The sequence below is a fragment of the Aquarana catesbeiana genome, linkage group LG07 (assembly GCF_042186555.1).
Source record: "Aquarana catesbeiana isolate 2022-GZ linkage group LG07, ASM4218655v1, whole genome shotgun sequence".
Lineage (NCBI taxonomy): Eukaryota > Metazoa > Chordata > Amphibia > Anura > Ranidae > Aquarana > Aquarana catesbeiana.
The window spans coordinates 172,196,700-172,218,386 of record NC_133330.1 but is presented as its reverse complement, the minus strand read 5'-3'; the positions used below and the strand labels follow the sequence as shown (position 1 = coordinate 172,218,386).

Genomic DNA, 21,687 nt, shown 5'->3' with positions numbered 1-21,687 from the left:
CTTACCCATTACGGGGCCTATCTTTAGGGACATGTCAACTATTCTGGCTACTTCGCCATTCGGTCTGCTCCCCAGCACGGTCTTACAAGCAGCCATATATTTAGCTTACTATGGGTTCTTGCGACCTGGCGAATTCACCTCTAACAAACCCACAGACCAAGTACTATGCAGACGGCACTTGCTTCCATACCAAGACCATTTCATCCTGCACCTCGAGGTCTCTAAAACCCAGCAAACGGGCTCAGGAGTGAACATTCACCTCTACAAAACCAACAACAGCTGGTGTCCAGTCGCGGTACTCAACCGACTCCGGTCACTCCTGCCTGAGCAACCAGACACCAGTCCCCTTCTACCATTCCCAGTTAAACCCTTAAGCGCCTCTCAGTTTGTGAAACACATAAGGATACTTCTCCGCAATCTTCACCTTGACCCTAGTCAGTATTCCGGACACTCCTTTCGCATCGGAGCAGCCTCCGCAGCATCCCGCCACGGGGTTCCAGACCACATCATCAAAAGACTAGGCAGATAGAAATCAGCCTGCTTCGCCCGGTATATCCCCAATCCGCAAATAGAGATGGCACAGGCATTCTCCAAATTGGCTCAATAAATAACTGAAAACCAATAAATATTATAACCCTACCTGAATGTTTTTGCCCCCTTATTTTGGCATACCGGCCATTAGACCAAGGCACACTTTCAGGTCCATTTCATATGGTAAGTCCACACTTTTAGGTCTATTTCCAATGGTAAGTCTCATCTTTACTATAAGTGTTATCTATGTCCATATTGGACATAGGGCTCCAACCATAAGTAGGAAGGCCAGTATGGTGGCCTGAATTTATGGGAGGAGCCCGGGGGGTATTTAAGCAGCCCGCTCACCTGTGGTGCTTGTCGGTTTCCTGTGCGCGATACCCACCCTCCCATCCCCATTTCACAACATTTCTCAACTATTCATTTCATTAATTTCTCTTTACAGAAAAATCATTTCTTAAACCAGGGTATGCCCCCTTATTTTGGCATACCGGCCATTAGACCAAGGCACACTTTCAGGTCCATTTCATATGGTAAGTCCACACTTTTAGGTCTATTTCCAATGGTAAGTCCCATCTTTACTATAAGTGTTATCTATGTCCATATCGGACATAGGGCTCCAACCATAAATATATATATATATATATATATATATATATATATATATATATATATATATATATATACACATATACATATACACACACACCTATACACACACACACACACACATACATGTCTGTACATTTTTTGTACATGTTCTTTTAAACTTTAGTTTCACTTTTTGAACTCTGCACTGTAATCTCACATTATCGCATGAGATTACAGGCAGCTCACCCACTTTACACCAAACACTTCTCCTCTGTTCTCCCTCCAAGTTCTCAGCTTCATAAACCAGCTGCAGGAGAGATAATTTTCCTCTGAGAACTGCAGAGAACTGAACTGAGAAAACAATTCTCAGTTTAATAAACATACACCAGAGTGTGGTGGGAGACAAAAGGTGCCGACACCCTGGAAGTGACAAATACCAAAGGTTCTAATGTCGTTTTCCAACTCTTTCTCAAAAGAGATTGTACGTCTCACTAGCAAAACTTTAGTGGACATCTGCAGCAGCCACAAATCTCTCAGCTTATTTTCTCTGGCAATTTGTAGCTGGTTACGATGCAGTACTACAGGCTGCTACAAATCATTGATTATTCTATCATGCCATTATTAGCTGCATATAATATTAAGAGTTATTATTATAAGAGTTATTATATTAATAGTGTTGTGCTTTGCTTACACCAATAAAAAAAGATGTAATTATAAAACAAAAAAGGTACACATACTGTATAACCATATAGTGTTAAAACTAAAATAAAAAAATAGTTCCCTGCAAATTTCATTTAATATATAATGCACCAACCACAAATCATTCAAACATGAAAACCGTGTGTATCTTACATAAATATTATTGCAAAATCATACGTGCAATACAGTTCAGTGTGTAGCGCTGGTAGATTTTCATCTACCGCTTATAGGTAAATTTAGTGTTTCATGCATAGTCAGATTTAGCCTCTGTTCCAGTTTGGCTGTGTTGCATGTAGTTTCACACTGTGCCTGTGGGTGTCGTTGTCGCCATGGGTCGGTGTTGGAAAGGCAACACGTTCAAGTGTATAAGTGCTCCTCTGTCCCGGAGATAACTTGGTGGAGGTGGTCCTCCGAGTTGCATTCTGGGAGAGGGTATTTATGGGTCAGACGCCATGTTTTAGGGTTTTTTCGTTCCACCTGCTGGCCCTCCTGGTCGACAGGTATGTGTTAGGAGTACTACCTCGTGGTCCGACCGGGAGGACCACATTGCTGCAGCATGTGGGTGGGCCCAGAAGCCTGTCTGGGGCCTACCACAGCGGCGAAGGAATGGTCCTGTGCTGTCTGTCCTGCGGGAAGAAGCTGGACAACTAAGATCCCAGGGGAGGACCCGTCATGGAAGGATCATGCAGAGTGCTGGTCTGGAGAGGGGCCTGGTGACTCAGTTGGAGGACGCATCCTAAAGTTAACCTACCACATAGTACTGCAGGGTCGGCTTAAAGGTTCTAGTGCTGTGTTTGCTGTTCATCGTAAACCATTACATCCTGTGGCAGAGGATCGTACGGGTTTCTATTACATTCAAGTCTGTGGCAGTGACTTTTGTCCGTGCTGCGTATCGGCTGCTAGGTTAGTGAGAGAAACCTACCCGGGTGGGCAAAGATTCAACTCTAAAAAGGAAAGTACATTCATCTACAAGATTTCAATTCCTAATACTACACTAAGAAAAGGTATTTGAACTTCCCTGCAACTCTTCTTCTACCTCTTTCCTGCTACTTTCTTTAGTTACTCTTTATTAAAACCTTGGAAAAGATACTCAAGTGTCCAGTGCCTACATTGTCTGGTATTAAGCTCAACGGGACCATAGACCCGGTTCTGGTGAAATTGAGGTAACGAAGGTGACGGTAACAGCCCGCTTTAAACCAGCAGCTCCACCATGAGTTATTGCTACATGTGGGGGCGTCGTCCGGGATTGTTAGCCGTCAACCTCCCGCAACCCTGAGAAGTATTTCACCGGGAGTTTATGTTAAAAGAAGTTTCTGGACTTTGTCATTTTTCCAGGAAAGGAAGGGGTTAAGTTGCAGGACTTTATTTCTGACTGCGTAGGCTGTGGGTGAGAAGTAAAAGCCCAGGACCTACGTGATCAGAAGAACAAGTGGGAGGAGCCTAACCTACTTGTTACCGCATGGGACGCGTGTGTGTGTGTTTGGCGCCAAAGGAGAAGAGAGGCCTCGTGATCACGCGGAAAGGATCAGAGTGCGGCCATGTCTTCTTTTCCATTGGTACCGTCTATTATGGGACCCAAGATGTTCCCTACAAGTACCGCTGCGGGTGCTATGCTGACCGGAACCCTGTTGACAGATACCGGCATTCGTCTGAAGCCGCAGGGGCGGTTTGTGCTATACACAGTTGGAGATATCGAAGGACTGGCCATACATCTCCGTCCATTTGTCCGATGTTTGCAGTGCGGAGAATATTTGTTCACAGTGGAACAATCTACCATGTCGCCCCGTGCTTATTGTGTGGATTGGGCTACAGGAATTGCCACAGTGGAGACTGCTGCCATTGCTGCTGGAGAGCAACAGGCTGCGATCTCGCCTGCTACCGAGTGTGTTCCCGAGGGAGATGTCGCTGTCACCGCTTCATCAGCGGACATCACTTTCATTTCTACTTCTACCACACCTTTCCCTGTTGCACCTGTCCAGAGGAAGGTGGGATATGTGAAGGCTTCCCGCGGCCGTGGTCGAGGCCTACCCCAAAAACTACCCGAACCGGAGCCGGAGAAATACATGGATTCGGAGAAGTCCACGTCAGGAACGGGTGAGAGATCAAAGGGGAACATATGTGGGACTCTTTGTAAACATTTGCCAGCAGAAGAGTTGAGAGACTCAGAGATAGATTCTATGTCAGATCTCTCCAGTGATGATGATTTGTTTGAAACAATGTCACAGGAACTATTGTGGGCCCAGGGTGAAGATGTTGCTTCTGCCCTTACTTTCTCAGAGTGGGCAGCCTTGGATTCTGGGAAGACATCACCTTGTGTGGAGCCGCACAGTACTACCAAAGAGACATTGTCCAAAGTTGCTAGTTTGCTTCCGACACCCGTCGGATCTATGGTGAGTAAATCACCGAACTCTTGTGTGCCTTCTGGTTTGGGGAAAAATAGACCTTTGCCTAAACTTGCCCGTTTACAGAGTGCTCATTAAACGAGTTGTCACAGAATATGGTCTGGAATTTCCTTATGTTACTCAGGAAATTATGCAGGAAATTGAGGCCAACCGGGAACAGTGTTATAGTGAAGCTGTTTGGGACTATTTGTCTGTGCCAAAACCTTTCCGGAGAGCTGGATATTCTGTTGCCATGGATGAACGCTTCAATGGATGTTTCCTACATTGGAACTATGGTCGGCACATCTATGCTGACAAAGTGGTCATTTGCAGACCAGGAAAAGATGATGTTGTGCACTTTATCACTACCGTGGATAAACTAGGAAAGAAACTGACATTGCCAGATGCTCGGTTTTATTGGCGATTATGAAAAAGAACTTTGGGGTATGTAGTTAGAGAGTGTCAGTGTCTAGAGATCTCCGTGGTCAAGAGATAATATTCATCCCGGCGTTCTCAAATCCAAAGACTCTTTGCTAGCTGGATTTTCTTGATTGATAGGATGTATGTAATTCACTCAAAGATAGGGATGGCCTTTTCAAGTTATCTTAGTTTATTTCCATTAAAAGGAAAATATGTGGGAAGAGAGTGTCATTCTTTTTCTGAAATGAGGCTTTGCTCCTAAACTGTTTAGTGATGATACTGTACATATTTAGTGTGTGTTTAACTTTGTTTTTTTTTCAGGAACAATTGGATCTCCTATCAAGCCATTAGGCTTTTCAGCTAGATAGATAGTGGGGTTTGTAACAGCTCTAATGTGATTTTGTTTGCGGATGTGAACATGTTGTATAAATGTTGAAACTGTAATATCTCTATACTGTCTTTTCTTCTTCCTTGCCCTCATCCAAGTTTTAAGTTCAAATACCTACTCTCAGGCTTGGGAGTTATTTTTGACAGACGTTGAGGACAACGTCTATTGTAGTGGGGGGAGTATGTAGCACTGGTAGATTTTCATCTACCGCTTATAGGTAAATTTAGTGGGTTATCTGTTTCATGCATAGTCAGATTTAGCCTCTGTTCCAGTTTGGCTATGTTGCATGTAGTTTCACACTGTGCCTGTGGGTGTCGTTGTCACCATGGGTCGGTGTTGGAAGGCAACACGTTCAAGTGTATAAGTGCTCCTCTGTCCCGGAGATAACTTGGTGGAGGTGGTCCTCCGAGTTGCATTCTGGGAGAGGGTATTTATTAGTCAGACGCCATGTTTTAGGGTTTTTTCGTTCCACCTGCTGGCCCTCCTGGCCGACAGGTATGTGTTAGGAGTACTACCTCGTGGTCCAATCAGGAGAACCACATTGCTGCAGCGTGTGGGTGGGCCCAGAAGCCTGTCTGGGGCCTACCACAGTGGCGAAGGAATGGTCCTGTGCTGTCTGTCCTACGGGAAGAAGCTGGACAACTGAGAAGATCCCAGGGGAGGACCCGTCATGGAAGGATCATGCAGAGTGCTGGTCTGGAGAGGGGCCTGGTGACTCAGTTGGAGGACGCATCCTAAAGTTAACCTAACACATAGTACTGCCGGGTCGGCTTAAAGGTTCTAGTGCTGTGTTTGCTGTTCATCGTAAACCATTACATCCTGTGGCAAAGGATCGTACGGGTTTCTATTACATTCAAGTCTGTGGCAGAGACTTTTGTTCGTGCTGCGTATCGGCTGCTAGGTTAGTGAGAGAAACCTATCCGGGCGGGCAAAGATTCAACTCTAAAAGGAGAGCACATTCATCTACAAGATTTAAATTCCTAATACTACACTAAGAAAAGGTATTTGAACTTCCCTGCAGCTCTTCTTCTACCTCTTTCCTGCTACTTCCTTCAGTTACTCTTTATTAAAACCTTGGAAAAGATACTCAAGTGTCCAGTGCCTACATTGTCTGGTATTAAGCTCAACGGGACCCTAGACCCAGTTCTGGTGAAATTGAGGTAACGAAGGTGACGGTAACAGCCAGCTTTAATCCAGCAGCTCCACCGTGAGTTATTGCTACAAGTGTATAGATATAAATGCCCAAAGTCTATCCATCTACAAGTGAATCTTCACACAAAATTCACCCTTCAATGGAAAGATCAGCGCATCCCCTGGTGTATACTTCACAAAGATCTGCCGCTCTATAGATGTACCCTCACCTTCTGAGATGGACCTCATACACACATAGAGGTCTAAAATAGCTTTAAACAGGAAGTAATTTTTTCTTTCACTTCATAATTTACAGATTGGGATGTTAGCCTCTCCTCCAGTCCCCAGCAGTAAGCCTAGGTTCACATTGCAGCTATTTGGCATGCGATTTGACGTGTCAAATCGCATGCCAAAGCGGCACGACGCCACACCGATTACCAAAAGTAGTTTCTGTACTACTTTCGGTGACTTCGGGGTGCCATTTCAATAGACATCTGTGCAGAAACCCACACAGATGTCTCTGAAATCACCCCCGAAGTCGGGACTGACATGTGGATATGAAATCGTGAGAGTTCAGTTGAACTTGCACGATTTCATTCCCGCTGTCAGTGTGAACCTGGGCCTAAGGTTTTATTTATATATATAAAAAATGTATACATTATATATACACACTATATATACCCTTAAATTTGTAACTCTTTGTTATATTGCAGCCATTTTCTAAAATCATTTAAGTTCATTTTTTCCTCATTAATGTACACACAGCACCCCATATTGACAGAAAAACACAGAATTGTTGACATTTTTGCAGATTTATTAAAAAAAGAAAAACTGAAATATAACATGGTCCTAAGTATTCAGACCCTTTGCTGTGACACTCATATATTTAACTCAGGTGCTGTCCATTTCTTCTGATCATACTTGAGATGGTTCTACACCTTCATTTGAGTCCAGCTATGTTTGATTATACTGATTGGACTTGATTAGGAAAGCCACACACCTGTCTATATAAGACCTTTCTGTTCGCAGTGCATGTCAGAGCAAATGAGAATCATGAGGTCAAAGGAACTGCCTGAAGAGCTCAGAGACAGAATTGTGGCAAGGCACAGATCTGGCCAAGGTTACAAAAAAATTTCTGCTGCACTTAAGGTTTCTAAGAGCACAGTGGCCTCCATAATCCTTAAATGGAAGACGTTTGGGACGACCAGAACCCTTCCTAGAGCTGGCCGTCCGGCCAAACTGAGCTATCGGGGGAGAAGAGCCTTGGTGAGAGAGGTAAAGAAGAACCCAAAGATCACTGTGGTTGAGCTCCAGAGATGCAGTTGAGAGATGGGAGAAAGTTGTATAAAGTCAGCCATCACTGCAGCCCTCCACCAGTCGGGGCTTTATGGCAGAGTGGCCCGACGGAATCCTCTCCTCAGTGCAAGACACATGAAAGCCCGCATGGAGTTTGCTAAAAACACCTGAAGGACTCCAAGATGGTGAGAAATAAGATTCTTTGGTCTGAGAAAGAACTTTTTGGCCTTAATTCTAAGCGGTATGTGTGGAGAAAACCAGGCACTGCTCATCACCTGTCCAATACAGTCCCAACAGTGAAGCATGGCAGGGCAGCATCATGCTGTGGAGGTGTTTTTCAGCTGCAGGGACAGGACGACTGGTTGCAATCGAGGGAAAGATGAATGCGGCCAAGTACAGGGATATCCTGGACAAAAACCTTCTCCAGAGTGCTCAGGACCTCAGACTGGGCCATAGGTTTACCTTCCAACAAGACAATGACCCTAAGCACACAGCTAAAATAACGAAGGAGTGGCTTCACAACAACTCCGTGACTGTTCTTGAATGACCCAGCCAGAGCCCTGACTTAAACCCAATTGAGCATCTCTGGAGAGACCTAAAAATGGCTGTCCACCAACGTTTACCATCCAACCAGACAGAACTGGAGAGGATCTGCAAGGAGGAATGGCAGAGGATCCCCAAATCCAGGTGTGAAAAACTTGCATATTTCCCAAAAAGACTCATGGCTGTATTAGATCAAAAGGGTGCTTCTACTAAATGCTGAGTAAAGGGTCTGAATACCATGTGATATTTCAGTTTTTCTTTTTTAATAAATCTGAAAAAATGTCAACAATTCTGTGTTTTTTTTATGAACTTACATGATTTTAGCAAATGGCTGCAATATAACAGAGTGAAAAATTTAAGGGGGTCTGAATACTTTCTGTCCCCACTGTATGTATAATTATATATATTTATTTTTCATAATTTTGCAATAATATATATGTAAAATACACACATTTTGAATGATTTGTGGTTTATGCATTATATATTAAGTGGAATCTGGACCAGATGGATTTACAGGGCTTTTTTTTCTATAAGAAACTGCAAGATCAGTTTTCCCCAATTTTGTTACGTACTTATAATTCAGTGTCCGAATCATGTGCATTCACTAGGCAGCCTCAGGATGCCCACCTAAGGATAATAACTAAAGCAGGGAAAGACCACTCTCTGTTTTCTAGTTACCGTCCAATTTCACTTATATATATATATAGATTTGAAAGATTTATTCTAAAATTATCGCAGTGCGGTTAAGACCTTTAATTCCATCGCTTATACACCTAGATTGAGCAGGGTTTGTTCCTTCTAGACAGGCAAAGGACAATAAAATTAATGCTTTGACCTTGATGCACTATAAGAGGGACTAAACTCCCCTTTGCCTCTTGGTAGTTGACGCGGAAAAAGCGGTTGACCGCTTAGGTTTGGCCCTTTTCAACAGAAACCTTGTCTCAGATAGGGATACCATCAAGTTTCTTCTAGGAAAGCTGGGAGATTTGTACAGAGGGGGGATTTGTACAGAGAGGGGAGCTGGGGGGATTTGTACAGAGAGGGGAGCCGAGGGTATTTGTACAGAGAGGGGAGCCGGGGGGATTTGTACAGAGAGGGGAGCCGGGGGGATTTGTACAGAGAGGGGAGCCGGGGGGATTTGTACAGAGAGGGGAGCCGGGGGGATTTGTACAGAGAGGGGAGCCGGGGGGGGATTTGTACAGAGAGGGGAGCCGAGGGGGATTTGTACAGAGAGGGGAGCCGGGGGGATTTGTACAGAGAGGGGAGCTGGGGGGATTTGTACAGAGAGGGGAGCCAGGGGGGATTTGTACAGAGAGGGGAGCCGGGGGGATTTGTACAGAGAGGGGAGCCGGGGGGATTTGTACAGAGAGGGGAGCCGGGGGGATTTGTACAGAGAGGGGAGCCGGGGGGATTTGTACAGAGAGGGGAGCCAGGGGATTTGTACAGAGAGGGGAACCGGGGGGATTTGTACAGAGAGGGGAACCGGGGGGATTTGTACAGAGAGGGGAGCCGATGGGGATTTGTACAGAGAGGGGAGCCGAGGGGATTTACGATGAGAGGAGAGCCGGGGGGGTTTATAAAGAGAGCTGGGGGGGAATTGTGATGAGAGGAGAGCTGGGGGGGTGGTTGTGATGAGAGGAGAGCTGGGAGGATTTTTGGGGATTCGCCTTATGTGATACAAACAGAATTTTGGCATGCATTGAAAAGGGGATCAACTCCAGAGATAAAACGATAATTCTCCTGCTATGCAAGACTCTGGTCCGGCCGCACCTAGAGTATGCTGTCCAGTTCTGGGCACCAGTCCTTAGGAAGGATGTACTGGAAATGGAGCGAGTACAAAGAAGGGCAACAAAGCTAAAAAAGGGTCTGGAGGATATTAGTTATGAGGAAAGGTTGCAAGCACTGAACTTATTCTCTCTGGAGAAGAGACGCTTAAGAGGGGATATGATTTCAAATTATAAATACTGTACTGGTGACCCCACAATAGGGATAAAACTTTTTCGCGGAAGGGGAGTTTAACAAGACGCGTGGCCACTCTTTAAATGAGAAGAAGAGAGGTTTAACCTTAAACTACGTAGAGAGTTCTTTACTGTAAGAGCAGCAAGGATGTGGAATTCCCTTCCACAGGAGGTGGTCTAAGCAGGGAGCATCGATAGTTTCAAGAAACTATTAGATAAGCACCTGAACTACCGCAACATACAGGGATATACAATGTAATACTGACATATAATCACACACATAGTTTGGACTTGTGTCTTTTTTTCAACCTCACCTACTATGTAACTATGATACACAGTTCTAAGCCTTAAAGCAGAACTCAGGGATTTTCAAAAAAACCCCCATTAGTACACTCCACCCACACAAAACACTAAACAGTTATTACATTTGTGAAATTTCTTACCATTTAAGAGATATGTCTGATTGAATTTTCAAGAAGTCAGCTTTGTGATTCAAAAAATGCATCATCTTTTCTGGCAGGGAGGATCTCTTAGAAGAGTGATTGTATCATATCCTCTTCTCTCTCTCTAACTGTAATCAGCTTACATTTCCCATGAATCCTTGGGATTGGAGTGAATGTGGGAGGTACACTAGGCTTGTACATGTAAATGTGAACTCAACCACTTCAACATAAATCACATCCCTCATTCAGCAGCCAGCAAGCCATATGTAACATACAGTATGATAAGTTACAGCCTTATGAATGCAAAGCATTTTAATATAAATGCATATTAATATAATATTAATGTAATGCATTTAATAAATACATTTAAATTAAATTAATACATTTAATATAAATGCAAACCAGTGCAGCTTATCAGTGTCCACCAGTGCCGAATATCAGGGACCACCAGTGCCAAATGTCAGGGACCACCAGCCAGGGGCCACCAGTGCCGAATGACAGGGACCACCAGGTCAAGGACCACCAGTGCCGCTCATCAGGGACCACCATGTCAAGGACCACCATGTCTAGGACCACCAGTGCCGAATTTCAGGGACCATCAGTGCCGCTTGTCAGGGACCACCATGTCAGGGACCATGAGTGCCACTTGTCAAGGACCACCATGTCAGAGACCACCCGTCAGGGACCGCCAGTGCCACTTGTCAGGGACCACCATGGGACCGGCATGTCAGGGACCAGCATGTCAGGGACCACCATGGGACCAACATGTCAGGGACCACCATGGGACCAACATGTCAGGGACCACCATGGGACCAGCATGTCAGGGACCACCATGGGACCAGCATGTCAGGGACCACCATGTTGGGCAACACCAGTGCAGAGCAGGGATGATTATCATCAGTAATCCCTTGTATGACACAGCAGGGGTCTCCCGCGGTGTCTGGCATAGTATACGAGAACGCCGAGTGCTGATGCCCCGCTGTTATTATGATTGACAGCATACTCCTCCTATAAAGGCGGACGTATGCTAATATATATACTATCTCGTATACTATACCGGACAACGCAGGAGATCCCTGCTGTGTCATACAAGGGATTACTGATGATAATCATCCCCTTTCTGCACGGAGAGAGCAGCCGTGCGGCGGTGGGGAAGGGCGGAGATAGAGTGGAGGGGACGGAGTGGAGGTGGTGACTGTCAGGGAGCAGAGGAGGAGGAGGGAGGAGAGAGGAGAAGGAGGACACCTCCTCTATGGGCGGCACAGACGGGGTGCTGCGAGACCCCTTCCGCAGCAAATTACAGAGGAACTACAGAGCTCAGAAGAACATGGATGGCAAAGTGGGTGAAGGTAGGAGATCAGCAACAAGGACATGGAAAAAAAATTTTGTCCGGAGTTCTGCTTTAACTCATTACAATTTTTGATGCCGCTGTAATTCTCTCCTCTAAAAAAGGTGTGGCTGGGGCCAGGATTTGGGTGTGGTTGGGGCGGAGTTTGGGCATGGTTGGGGCGGAGAGTTGGACAGAGGGTGAGTTCCTGCACCTATTCTCTGAGAAAAAAAACCCTGGTTGTGAACAATCTAAGTCATGTTTGGCAATTAGGCATCCTGATCAGCAGGTAAAAGTCCTTCCTTTGATTTCACTGCCAAAGTTGTGGAAAAATATATGAGGTTTGAGCTTATGGGTTCATGCATGCTGGTTTAAAAAATGCTGCTTCTACATAAGTTTTGTGTTTTGCCTGTAGAAGCAGCTCAATGTTATCTTATCCATGCACATTAGGATGTTCAGAGGCATATTTTAAGCTCAGCGTTTAGAGGCAGGAAAAAAATCCCTTCTGGTTTGCGTTTTTTGATTGACGTCTCTATATGAGTCATAGGTGTGCGCAGCCTATTGCATTAGGGTGTGCACCCCAAAGCTCAAACACACGTGTATGTGTGTGTGTGTGTGTATGTGTGTATAATATATAATTATTATTATTATAAGTAAACAAACATTTTAAAATGTCAGAAGTACTTCCACACTTCTCTTATAAGCAGAGCCACTCATTGGGAGGTCATTCCCATCTCCCTGCCGGCACAGTGAAAGAAAAGTGCAAAATGTGGAGGGTATGACAATGAGCGGTATGTACAGGAGACAAGTGTGGAGAGTGTGACGGTGAGAAGTATGTACAGGAGATGAGTGTGGAGAGTGTGACGGTGAAAAGTATGTACAGGAGACGAGTGTGGAGAGTGTGACAGTGAGAAGTATGCACAGGAAACAAGTGTGGAGGGTATGACAGTGGGCAGTATGTACAGGAGACGAGTGTGGAGAGTGTGACGGTGAGCGGTATGTACAAGAGACAAGTGTGGAGGGTGTGACAGTGAGAAGTATGTACAGGAGACAAGTGTGGAGGGTATGACAGTGGGCAGTATGTACAGGAGACGAGTGTGGAGAGTATGACGGTGAGCGGTATGTACAAGAGACAAGTGTGGAGGGTGTGACAGTGAGAAGTATGTACAGGAGACAAGTGTGGAGGGTATGACAGTGGGCAGTATGTACAGGAGACGAGTGTGGAGGGTATGATGGGTGCAGTATGTACAGGAGACGAGTGTGGGGGGTATGACAGTGGGCAGTATGTAGAGGAGTGTGGAGGGTATGACTTGGGGTAGTATGGAAGGTATGACTTGGGGCAGTATGTATAGAAGAGAAGTGTGGGGGGTATGACAGTAGGCAGTATGTACAGGAGAGGAGTGTGGGGGGTATGACAGTGGGCAGTATGTACAGGAGAGGAGTGTGGGGGTATGACAGTGGGCAGTATGTACAGGAGAGGAGTGTGGGGGGTATGACAGTGGGCAGCATGTACAGGAGAGGAGTGTGGGGGGTATGACAGTGGGCAGCATGTACAGGAGAGGAGTGTGGGGGGTATGACAGTGGGCAGTATGTACAGGAGAGGAGTGTGGGGGGTATGACAGTGAGTGGTATGTACAGGAGAGGAGTGTGGGGGGTATGACAGTGGGCAGTATGTACAGGAGAGGAGTGTGGCAGGTATGGCAGTGAGTGGTATGTACAGATGTACAGAAGGAGTGTGGAGGGAATGAAACGAGCAGTATTTGTATGTTTTAAAAGAAAGCACTTTGTGTATGTTGTGTCCAGATAATGTGAAGTTAATTTATGACCATTCAATTTAACCCTGTATTGATCCAAATTCTGTACAATCCAAAGTGTAAATTCCTGACACAAACTAAACACTCTAAGGCTAAGCTCACATCTATGCGTGTGGGTATTGCATGCAAAATTGCATGCCCTCCCAACATGCAAAGAAATGTGCTGTCCTTAAGCAGATGTGCAGCAGTGCTATTATTTGTTAATGGCACCTCCACGTATCTGCAAACACGTGGACCAAACTACAGGGTGCCGCACACTTTTGGAAAAGATTCAGGACTTCTTTTCTATGTTGCTCGTGCGTAGGGCAGCTCATTGAAATTAATGGACTGCCCTACACGTAATGCATGAAAACCACACGTGTGAAAAAAGCCTGAGTAGATGCAAAAAAAAAAAAAATCTCAATAAAAAAAATAAATTCTCTAAATAATCAGTGTTCATAAAATTGCACTACCATGTAAATAATTGTGAACACTGTGCTCTGCTCTGTATATTGAGGACAGTTAACTTGTATATAGAGTGTTTAGTTTATGTGGGGAATTTACATGTTGTACAGAGTTTGGAGAAGACAGGGTAAAATTGAATGGTTATATAGTTTCTTCACTTTATCTGGACTTACACAGAGTATGGGGGTTGTTTATATAGTGATATGTGCCAGCTTCGCACATTAGCTGTGAGCAGGTCTGAAGACTCAGCCGACTCCCCCATACACACTCTGTATTAGCTTAATCATTCTCATCACACTGCAAACAAATCCTCCTGATTAGTCCTCATGTGAAACTGCCAGCTTACCTCTCCAAATGGACTTTTCCTAGAACATCAGCTCAGCTCACCCCCTTCCCTGCACAGCGTCAGCAGCACCTGGCAGTAGCAGTGCCTCGCCTCCATGTTCTCTGGGCAGACGGAATTGTGGATAAGGGGGGGGGATCTAGTGAATGAGGGCACAGATCGAACATACACAGGAGACTTGGGGAGATGGAAAAACGAGATTGGAAGCTTCTAAATGCATACACTACAAGCAATGACACTGCTGTTGTCTTCACAGCCATGATCCCAGGACTGAGCTGTGGCGGGACGGTCACTGCTGTTTGCAAGTATGTAACTTGCAGGAGGTGAGTAGGGTGTGCCCGCAGGAGGTGAGTAGGGTGTGCCCAGGCACACTCGGCACACCCCCTGCGCACGCCTATGATATTAGTGTTTTTTTTCTGCCAAGGGAACTTTGATGGTACTCAAGGCCACATGCTGGTATAGACCAGACTGAGGGATAGACAGGATATGCCTCATGGAGTATTACTTAAAATTCCCAGACTTGAGGCGCATGCACAGCGCTCTGTGAGATGGCAGCCTGATCACGGAGCTCCGTCCCGTTCCGTGCATTCCACGCACACTGTAGCGGATAAATTGACCCCCGCAGCTCCAGACCAGGACAGGAGGATTCGGTACACATTGGGGGACGTTTTAATACAAGTGGGGGCAGCAAGGAGAGGTTTTAAAGTGCAGTTTGCAGCACTCCCGGGAGCAGCCGAAATTTCCAAGATGGCGGTGGACCGGCCACCTCACGAGGCTCACACAGGGATCTCAGGCTCCTCTCCCTGGTGGGACACACTGCATGAGGAGGTATGTGGAGGGGCCCCATCACCCACCACAAGCAGAGGCCTACTGTCACCAGCCACCACAGTATCCCTCCTGAACCAGACCCTGGATGACATGCATATGCTCATGTCCCCCTCAGGAGCCCACTTTCCCAGGCCTAATGTATCATACCAGGAGACAGGCCAGCACACCTCACAGCCCCATGACATTACACTTATATTCTCAAAATTTGCAGAAATGCTGGATAGGGGCTTCGCTCAGACTGCATCCAGAATCACCTCTGATATTAAAGCGGATCTCCAACTCCTAGGATCCCGCATTGAAAACAAAGTTGACGTCACTGTCGACCGAGTTAATCAAAACACTGATCGCTTTCAGGAAAGGCATAACCAACTAGAGGGATGGCAAAAATCGATGACCTGGAGAACCGGTCCAGAAGGCTTAATTTTAGGATTAGGGGTCTGCCTGAGTCCGTAACAGATGTCCCAGATGCAGTAAATTCTCTTATTCTCTTACTGTCAAAGTCAGTCAGCCAATAAGGAGAGAAAGGGGGCGGGGCCAGGCCACAGCTCCGTGTCTGAATAGACACAGGGAGCTGCGGATCGGCTCGGGTGCCCCCATAGCAAGCTGCTTGCTGTGGGGGCACGCAACAGAAGGGAGGGGCCAGGAGCACCAAAGAGGGACCCGAGAAGAGGAGGATCCAGGCTGCTCTGTGCAAATCCACTGCACAGGGCAGGTAAGTATAACATGTTTGTTATTTTTAAAGAAAAAAACAGACACTGTACAATCACTTTAAAAAGGGGTTGAAAATTAACTAAATCCCAAACTCATATGATCTAACCAAGGTGACCAAATTGCATCAAACCTCTTTAATGAGTTCCTGAGAAAAAAAAAAGTAGGTCTCATAAGAAATACACTTATTGACATCAAGTATTCAGTGAGAAAGGGTCAGAGTGTGCGGGGAAGTCTACTGAAGGGCAATATGCCTACGGCGCAAGCAGCGCACTGGTGGCTTAAGCACAGAAAAGTCAACTTAGGCCAGTGCACACAACCTCCGCCCAATACCTCTGGAGCTTAGGCCAGCGCCACAATAGGTGTATCAGAGACCCTGAATTACCACATCTGGGACAAGCCTTAACCCAATAGCACACAGTGTTCCTGCACTTGTGATCTGCCTTGTGCAGTGCAAAAAAATGTTCCCGGAGGAATCTCTGCAGCTGTGGCGAGGAAAGATGAAGCCTTCTGTGCTAGGCACTAGGCAGGCATCAAAACATCGCTGACCAAGGGAAGTGTGCCCACATTCAGTCACTTCACATGCACAGTGAAGTGACTGAAAAAGGGGGCCTCGCAGTAGCAGCTGACGCAATAGACTTGCGCCACACTGTAGGGAAAAATGGCACCTATTTTAAATGGCTGACACTCCTATCCATGGCTACGTCACACCTCTTAAAGTCCTCTCTAGTCTAGATATAGGTACACTGGGATGGCATTTAGGTGGGGGTGAGCCCTGCACATAATATGACAAAGGTCTCCACCCCAAGCAGGATTTAAGGGACGAGACCCCATCCTTGCTTCACCCTTTGCAAAAGGGCATACTCCTTAAGGGGTCTTCAAGGACAGGACTCTGCCACTGGCAGACCACAACCCTGTATCTGTATAGCAACCTGCAGCTAACTCAACACTATGCTTCACACACAAAAGGTGAGTACCCTTACAAGATCCAGTACTTAATCAACGTTACAAGTCAGCTCTGCATCTTCATTGTAGCAGGGTCCAGGTATATACTTTGATAAAAGAATAAGCAAAAACATCCACATAAAAGAGGTAAGCTTCTCTTAAGAAGTCCATCACATTAGGATACTAGCAACAACTGAAGTTAGCTGGGAATTGGAGGGGTTCGATAGGATGTTCTTGCAGCTTTCTTTTTTTTGCCAGTGTCCAATCACCTAAGGCCTCATGCACACTGGATGTTTTTACTGCTGTTAGGGACGTCTACGTTTTATCCATCAGCCTCTAAACACACCTGCATGTAAAGCCTCGTACACATGATGGGATTTTTGGCAGGGAATTGTGTGATGACAGACTGCCTAAAATCCGACCGTTCGTACGCTCCTTCAGACAATTGTTGTCCAACTTTCCGCCAACAAATGTTGGATGGCAGGCTAGTAAATTTTCGACGGACAATGGAAGAATGGTACAGCAAGCAACAATTGCAACTTAAGAACAGACAATGATGTATGCTGGTCAATGAACAGGCAAATCTTCTTAATTGTGCTCTTTGAACATGTAAACAAAGATGCAATGAATATGACATTTGCCGCTTTAAAAATAACCTTCTTCGCTTTAGGAATGTTTTTGTAAAATTGCAAAAAAGGGGACCAGCCCTCAAGCCACCAACAACTTTATTAAAATGGTACAAAGCATCTTGCCCCTTTGTAGCCTGTAACGCCAAGCATTCCCTGTATTAACAGACATCACTGAAGGCCTTCCTTAGTAATTTTTGGCATTTTCAGAACCTTGGGCAGAGCAGGGGTGGCAGCTTGGGCCCATCCTGATTTTGGAGTTCCCTAAGAACTCTGCAATCCATAAGTTTAAGAGGAAGGGTCCTCACAAATGTGATCTTTGTCCTGAATCCACTTACCTTTTTACATGGCCATTTTAGGTGGGCATAATGTGTCCATGTTAAAAGGGAATATCCTTTTAACAAATTAAAACTTACCAGGTTTTCTTGGTTCCTGGTTACTATTTTCTGTTCCTCTTCCTCCCCATCTTTCATGTACTTGACTTCTTCAACTGGTTTGAATCTGTATTCATCTGTAAGAAAAATATAATTATTTACAGTATATTCAAACCATACCCAAAGCGATTTTATATTAAACTGCTCAGAATGAAGTCTACAGAGGGGTGTTTTGTAACCCCATCAGTTCACTTCTTACTTGGGCAATCCGCTCTCTTAGACCATCCCTCATTAAAGTCACTGTATACCTCAGACATGAAATATGAGCAAAGCATTTCCCTCTGTAGTGTTTACTTCTCTCAGGAGCACTAATGCCCCGTACACACGGTCGGACTTTGTTCGGACATTCCGACAACAAAATCCTAGGATTTTTTCCGACGGATGTTGGCTCAAACTTGTCTTGCATACACACGGTCACACAAAGTTGTCGGAAAATCCGATTGTTCTAAACGCAGTGACGTAAAACACGTACGTCGGGACTATAAACGGGGCAGTGGCCAATAGCTTTCATCTCTTTATTTATTCTGAGCATGCGTGGCACTTTGTCCGTCGGATTTGTGTACACACGATCGGAATTTCCGACAACGGATTTTGTTGTCGGAAAATTTTATCTCCTGCTCTCCAACTTTGTGTGTCGGAAAATCCGATGGAAAATGTCCGATGGAGCCCACACACAGTCGGAATTTCCGACAACACGCTCCGATCGGACATTTTCCATCGGAAAATCCGACCGTGTGTACGGGGCATAAGTGTTACTTTTGTCTGCTGCTTCATTCCTCTGCTATCAGCATGAATCACTGTCAAGTTTTCCTGACACCAACAGAAAAATGGTGACAGGGGAGGGACCTTCAGCTGATTGACACCTTCATCCCTGTCCCTGTGAGCTGTGTGGAGGGGGGTGTGCCCCTTCCCTCAAATCAGCTGTTGGGACTCTCCTCGCTGAGCCCCCTTTTTCTGAACTCTCAGAAAAGCTTTAAAATGCAGCACTTTAATCAGCTGTAGAGAAGAAAGGGCTGCAGATAGACAGTTACAACATATGCTGAAGGATTTGTTTCATCTCTATGTATCACCTGAGGCCAGTTACTTCACTGGGTATATGTAAGTGTTTACAACCACTTTAAATGACTTCCAGTTAGCCATATTAGAAAAAATATGTGGAATGCCCCATGTCAATTACTTTTCATAACACAGGCATAGACAGCGTCATTATACACTGCCATGGGTGTAGCATAAGGGGTAGCAGGGGTCACAATCGCAACTCTGCCCCTCGCTCCAGGGGGCCCCTGCAGCCTCCCTGTCATATCATATCCTCCACAAAATCCAGCTCTGATCTTCCCTAGGGCCCCACAGTTACGCTCCAGCACTGGGCTTCTACTTTGCCTTCCACAGTCCACACCCCTCTGTTCCCATTGGCTGGGGAGAAACTGTGAGCCATTTCCTGAATGGAGAGGAGCACAAGGTGAGAACAGCCCAGGATGGGGAAGTGTCTGTGCTGTGTGCTAACAACATGGAAAGGTAACCAAGCTCAGCGAGGCAAGAGGAGGAGAGTGCCGTCCTGTAGCCACGATGGGACTGATGTCACTGGTGAGGTATGACACTGTTCAGTGTCTCCTAGTCACCAGCTGGGATTCTCTGTACCCCCCACCCCCCACCCGGGTATGTTTACTTACCCCACTTCCCTGACAAATGGGAAAAAGACACACACCTCCGGGAGGTGACCTTCCCCCAACACCTGCCAACACTGACAGAGAAACCTTCAGAAATTGCTAAAACAAATCCCTTAACACCTCCTCAGGAGGCCCCTGAAGGGCTGCAGGCTTCATATTTTGTGTCACATGGCTTTACCTTCCCAGATCTAAGTTGCCCCCCCCCTTCAAAGCCCCCTGACCACCCCCTCCACCCTGCATACTATGCCCGGATGCTGAGCTCCTTTCCCATTGCAGCACTCTACACTGTACCTCCTCTGCAGGGCTGAAATCACATTCCTTTACAACACAGCCAGTTAGCCATGATCTGCACAGGGTGTATCTGCCTACTGCAACTACCCTGCCGTTCCGACCAGAGAATTGCACAGGTCAGAAGGGCAACATAAAAGCCAGATACACCCTGTGAAGACTGAGACTGTGTGTTAAGGAATGTGATTTCAGCCCTGTGTAGTGGAGGGGGGGGGGCTGTATACATTGCTGGGATGGGAAAGGAGCTCTGCCAAGTGACCTGCCAGGGGTCCCTGTTCTCTGCTTCTCCAGTGGTAGTCCCTGTCCTCGGATGTAAAGAGGAGCTCTGGGAACTAAAAAAACTCTTAAGCCACCTTGAGTATTTTGGCGTGCGGTGGATGTATCTGCACGCATGTTGGAAGTAGTGGGGGGGGGGGGGGAGGGTCAACTTTTGCATTGGGGCCCACAAGCTTCAAGCTACGCCTCTATACACTGCTGTTCTAATGACAAGGTATACCGCTCTCCTCTGGTCAGCAGGTCAGTGCAGTATTTTCCTTGTAAAGTAAAGGGACAGGAGAGTCCCTCACCAGTTTGCTTTATAAGGGGAATTTTTATTTTTTTTTTTTTTATAAAAGAACAAAAATAATTGTTTTAAAAAAAGTTAACTGAATGCAAAGAACAATACCGTTAATATGACTGCTCTCTAATTATACAGTTTATGTTAATTTGACTGATGCAATATCTTTGCGGTTGAAATGCAACTTGAGCTTTGGTTTACATTTGTTGCCATGCTTTCAAGGAAGGATTAATTTAGATTATTATCATTTAGTTTTTATTAGTAGAAGTTGTGCCTATAGGACAAAAAATTTAGGGAAATCTCCCAAATGTGGCAATCATCTCTCCCCCCCCCCCCCCCCCAAAAAAAAACCAAAAAAAGACAAAACGGGCAAACCCTATTCTATCCATAGTGAAGAAAAACCTTTTGGGTTTCAATAAACTTTGGAGGCATATGTTGGGGGTGCCAGGCCTGTGGCATATTTGTGCAGTATATACAGTGAGCAGGATCTTTTTAACCAGGCCCTTTTAGGCTGTACCCAGTGTTCATTGTGATATGACTGTGTGCACTTCTCATACATATTTTTACAAATATTTTGCAGATTTTCCCTCTTCACCGTTTCTACAGATACAGCTTTGTTTTTTGTTTTTTTTAAAGTGGAGTCATTTGTTGGTATCCTTTGTACTATTTCAGGTTCTGGTACCAGACTTTGCTCCTTTCTTCAGGGTTTGGAAAAGGCTGTTTTACTTACAGCAGATGTTCTTATCTGCTGGTCTTCTGTACTACTCAACAGTTAACCTAATTTGTCCTTAAGAACAGAATCAGTTCTGTTAATAACAACATATAATTATAGAATATCAAATGCCCTATCTATTATTACCAGCTTCAGCTGCTTCTTTTCTTTGGGACGCTTTTTAGCCCAGTTATGTTCATCACACCAGGCAGTATGTGTTAACATTTTATATACTGTTTCAGGTCTAACTTTTTTTTCTCCTCATTTATATTTAGTAGTGGCCCCCTTTTCTATTTTTCTTTTAATTTTTTTAAAAAAAGGTTTTAATCCTCTTTTTTATTTTTCCATTTAAGCATCTAGAAAACATACAAATATTTTGCAGTTAAGTAGCTTCACTTCAATTGACCATATCTAAACACCAGAGACTCCACCCCAATCCCAATCCTCTGGATCACATTTTCAGCTCTATATAGCGATACCATATTTCATTTGATAGTTCCATAATAAAAGCCCTCCTTAGTGTGCCAACGAGGGAAAATACCCAATGATTATGTATACTTATTGTATTTCCTTCCTCTGCACTTTACAGCAGTTTGGTAAAATTTTCTGAATAA

General features: G+C 45.3%; 1 protein-coding gene across 1 annotated transcript in view; it reads right to left on the bottom strand.

Moving 5' to 3' along the window:
• Positions 1 to 21,687, bottom strand: part of LG07H1orf21 (linkage group 07 C1orf21 homolog) — a 227,449-nt gene that overhangs the window by 28,176 nt on the left and 177,586 nt on the right. The window contains exon 3 of the mRNA XM_073592875.1: positions 17,833 to 17,927. Within this exon, the coding sequence (XP_073448976.1) occupies positions 17,833 to 17,927 (95 nt within the window). The remainder of the gene's footprint in view (positions 1 to 17,832; positions 17,928 to 21,687) is intronic.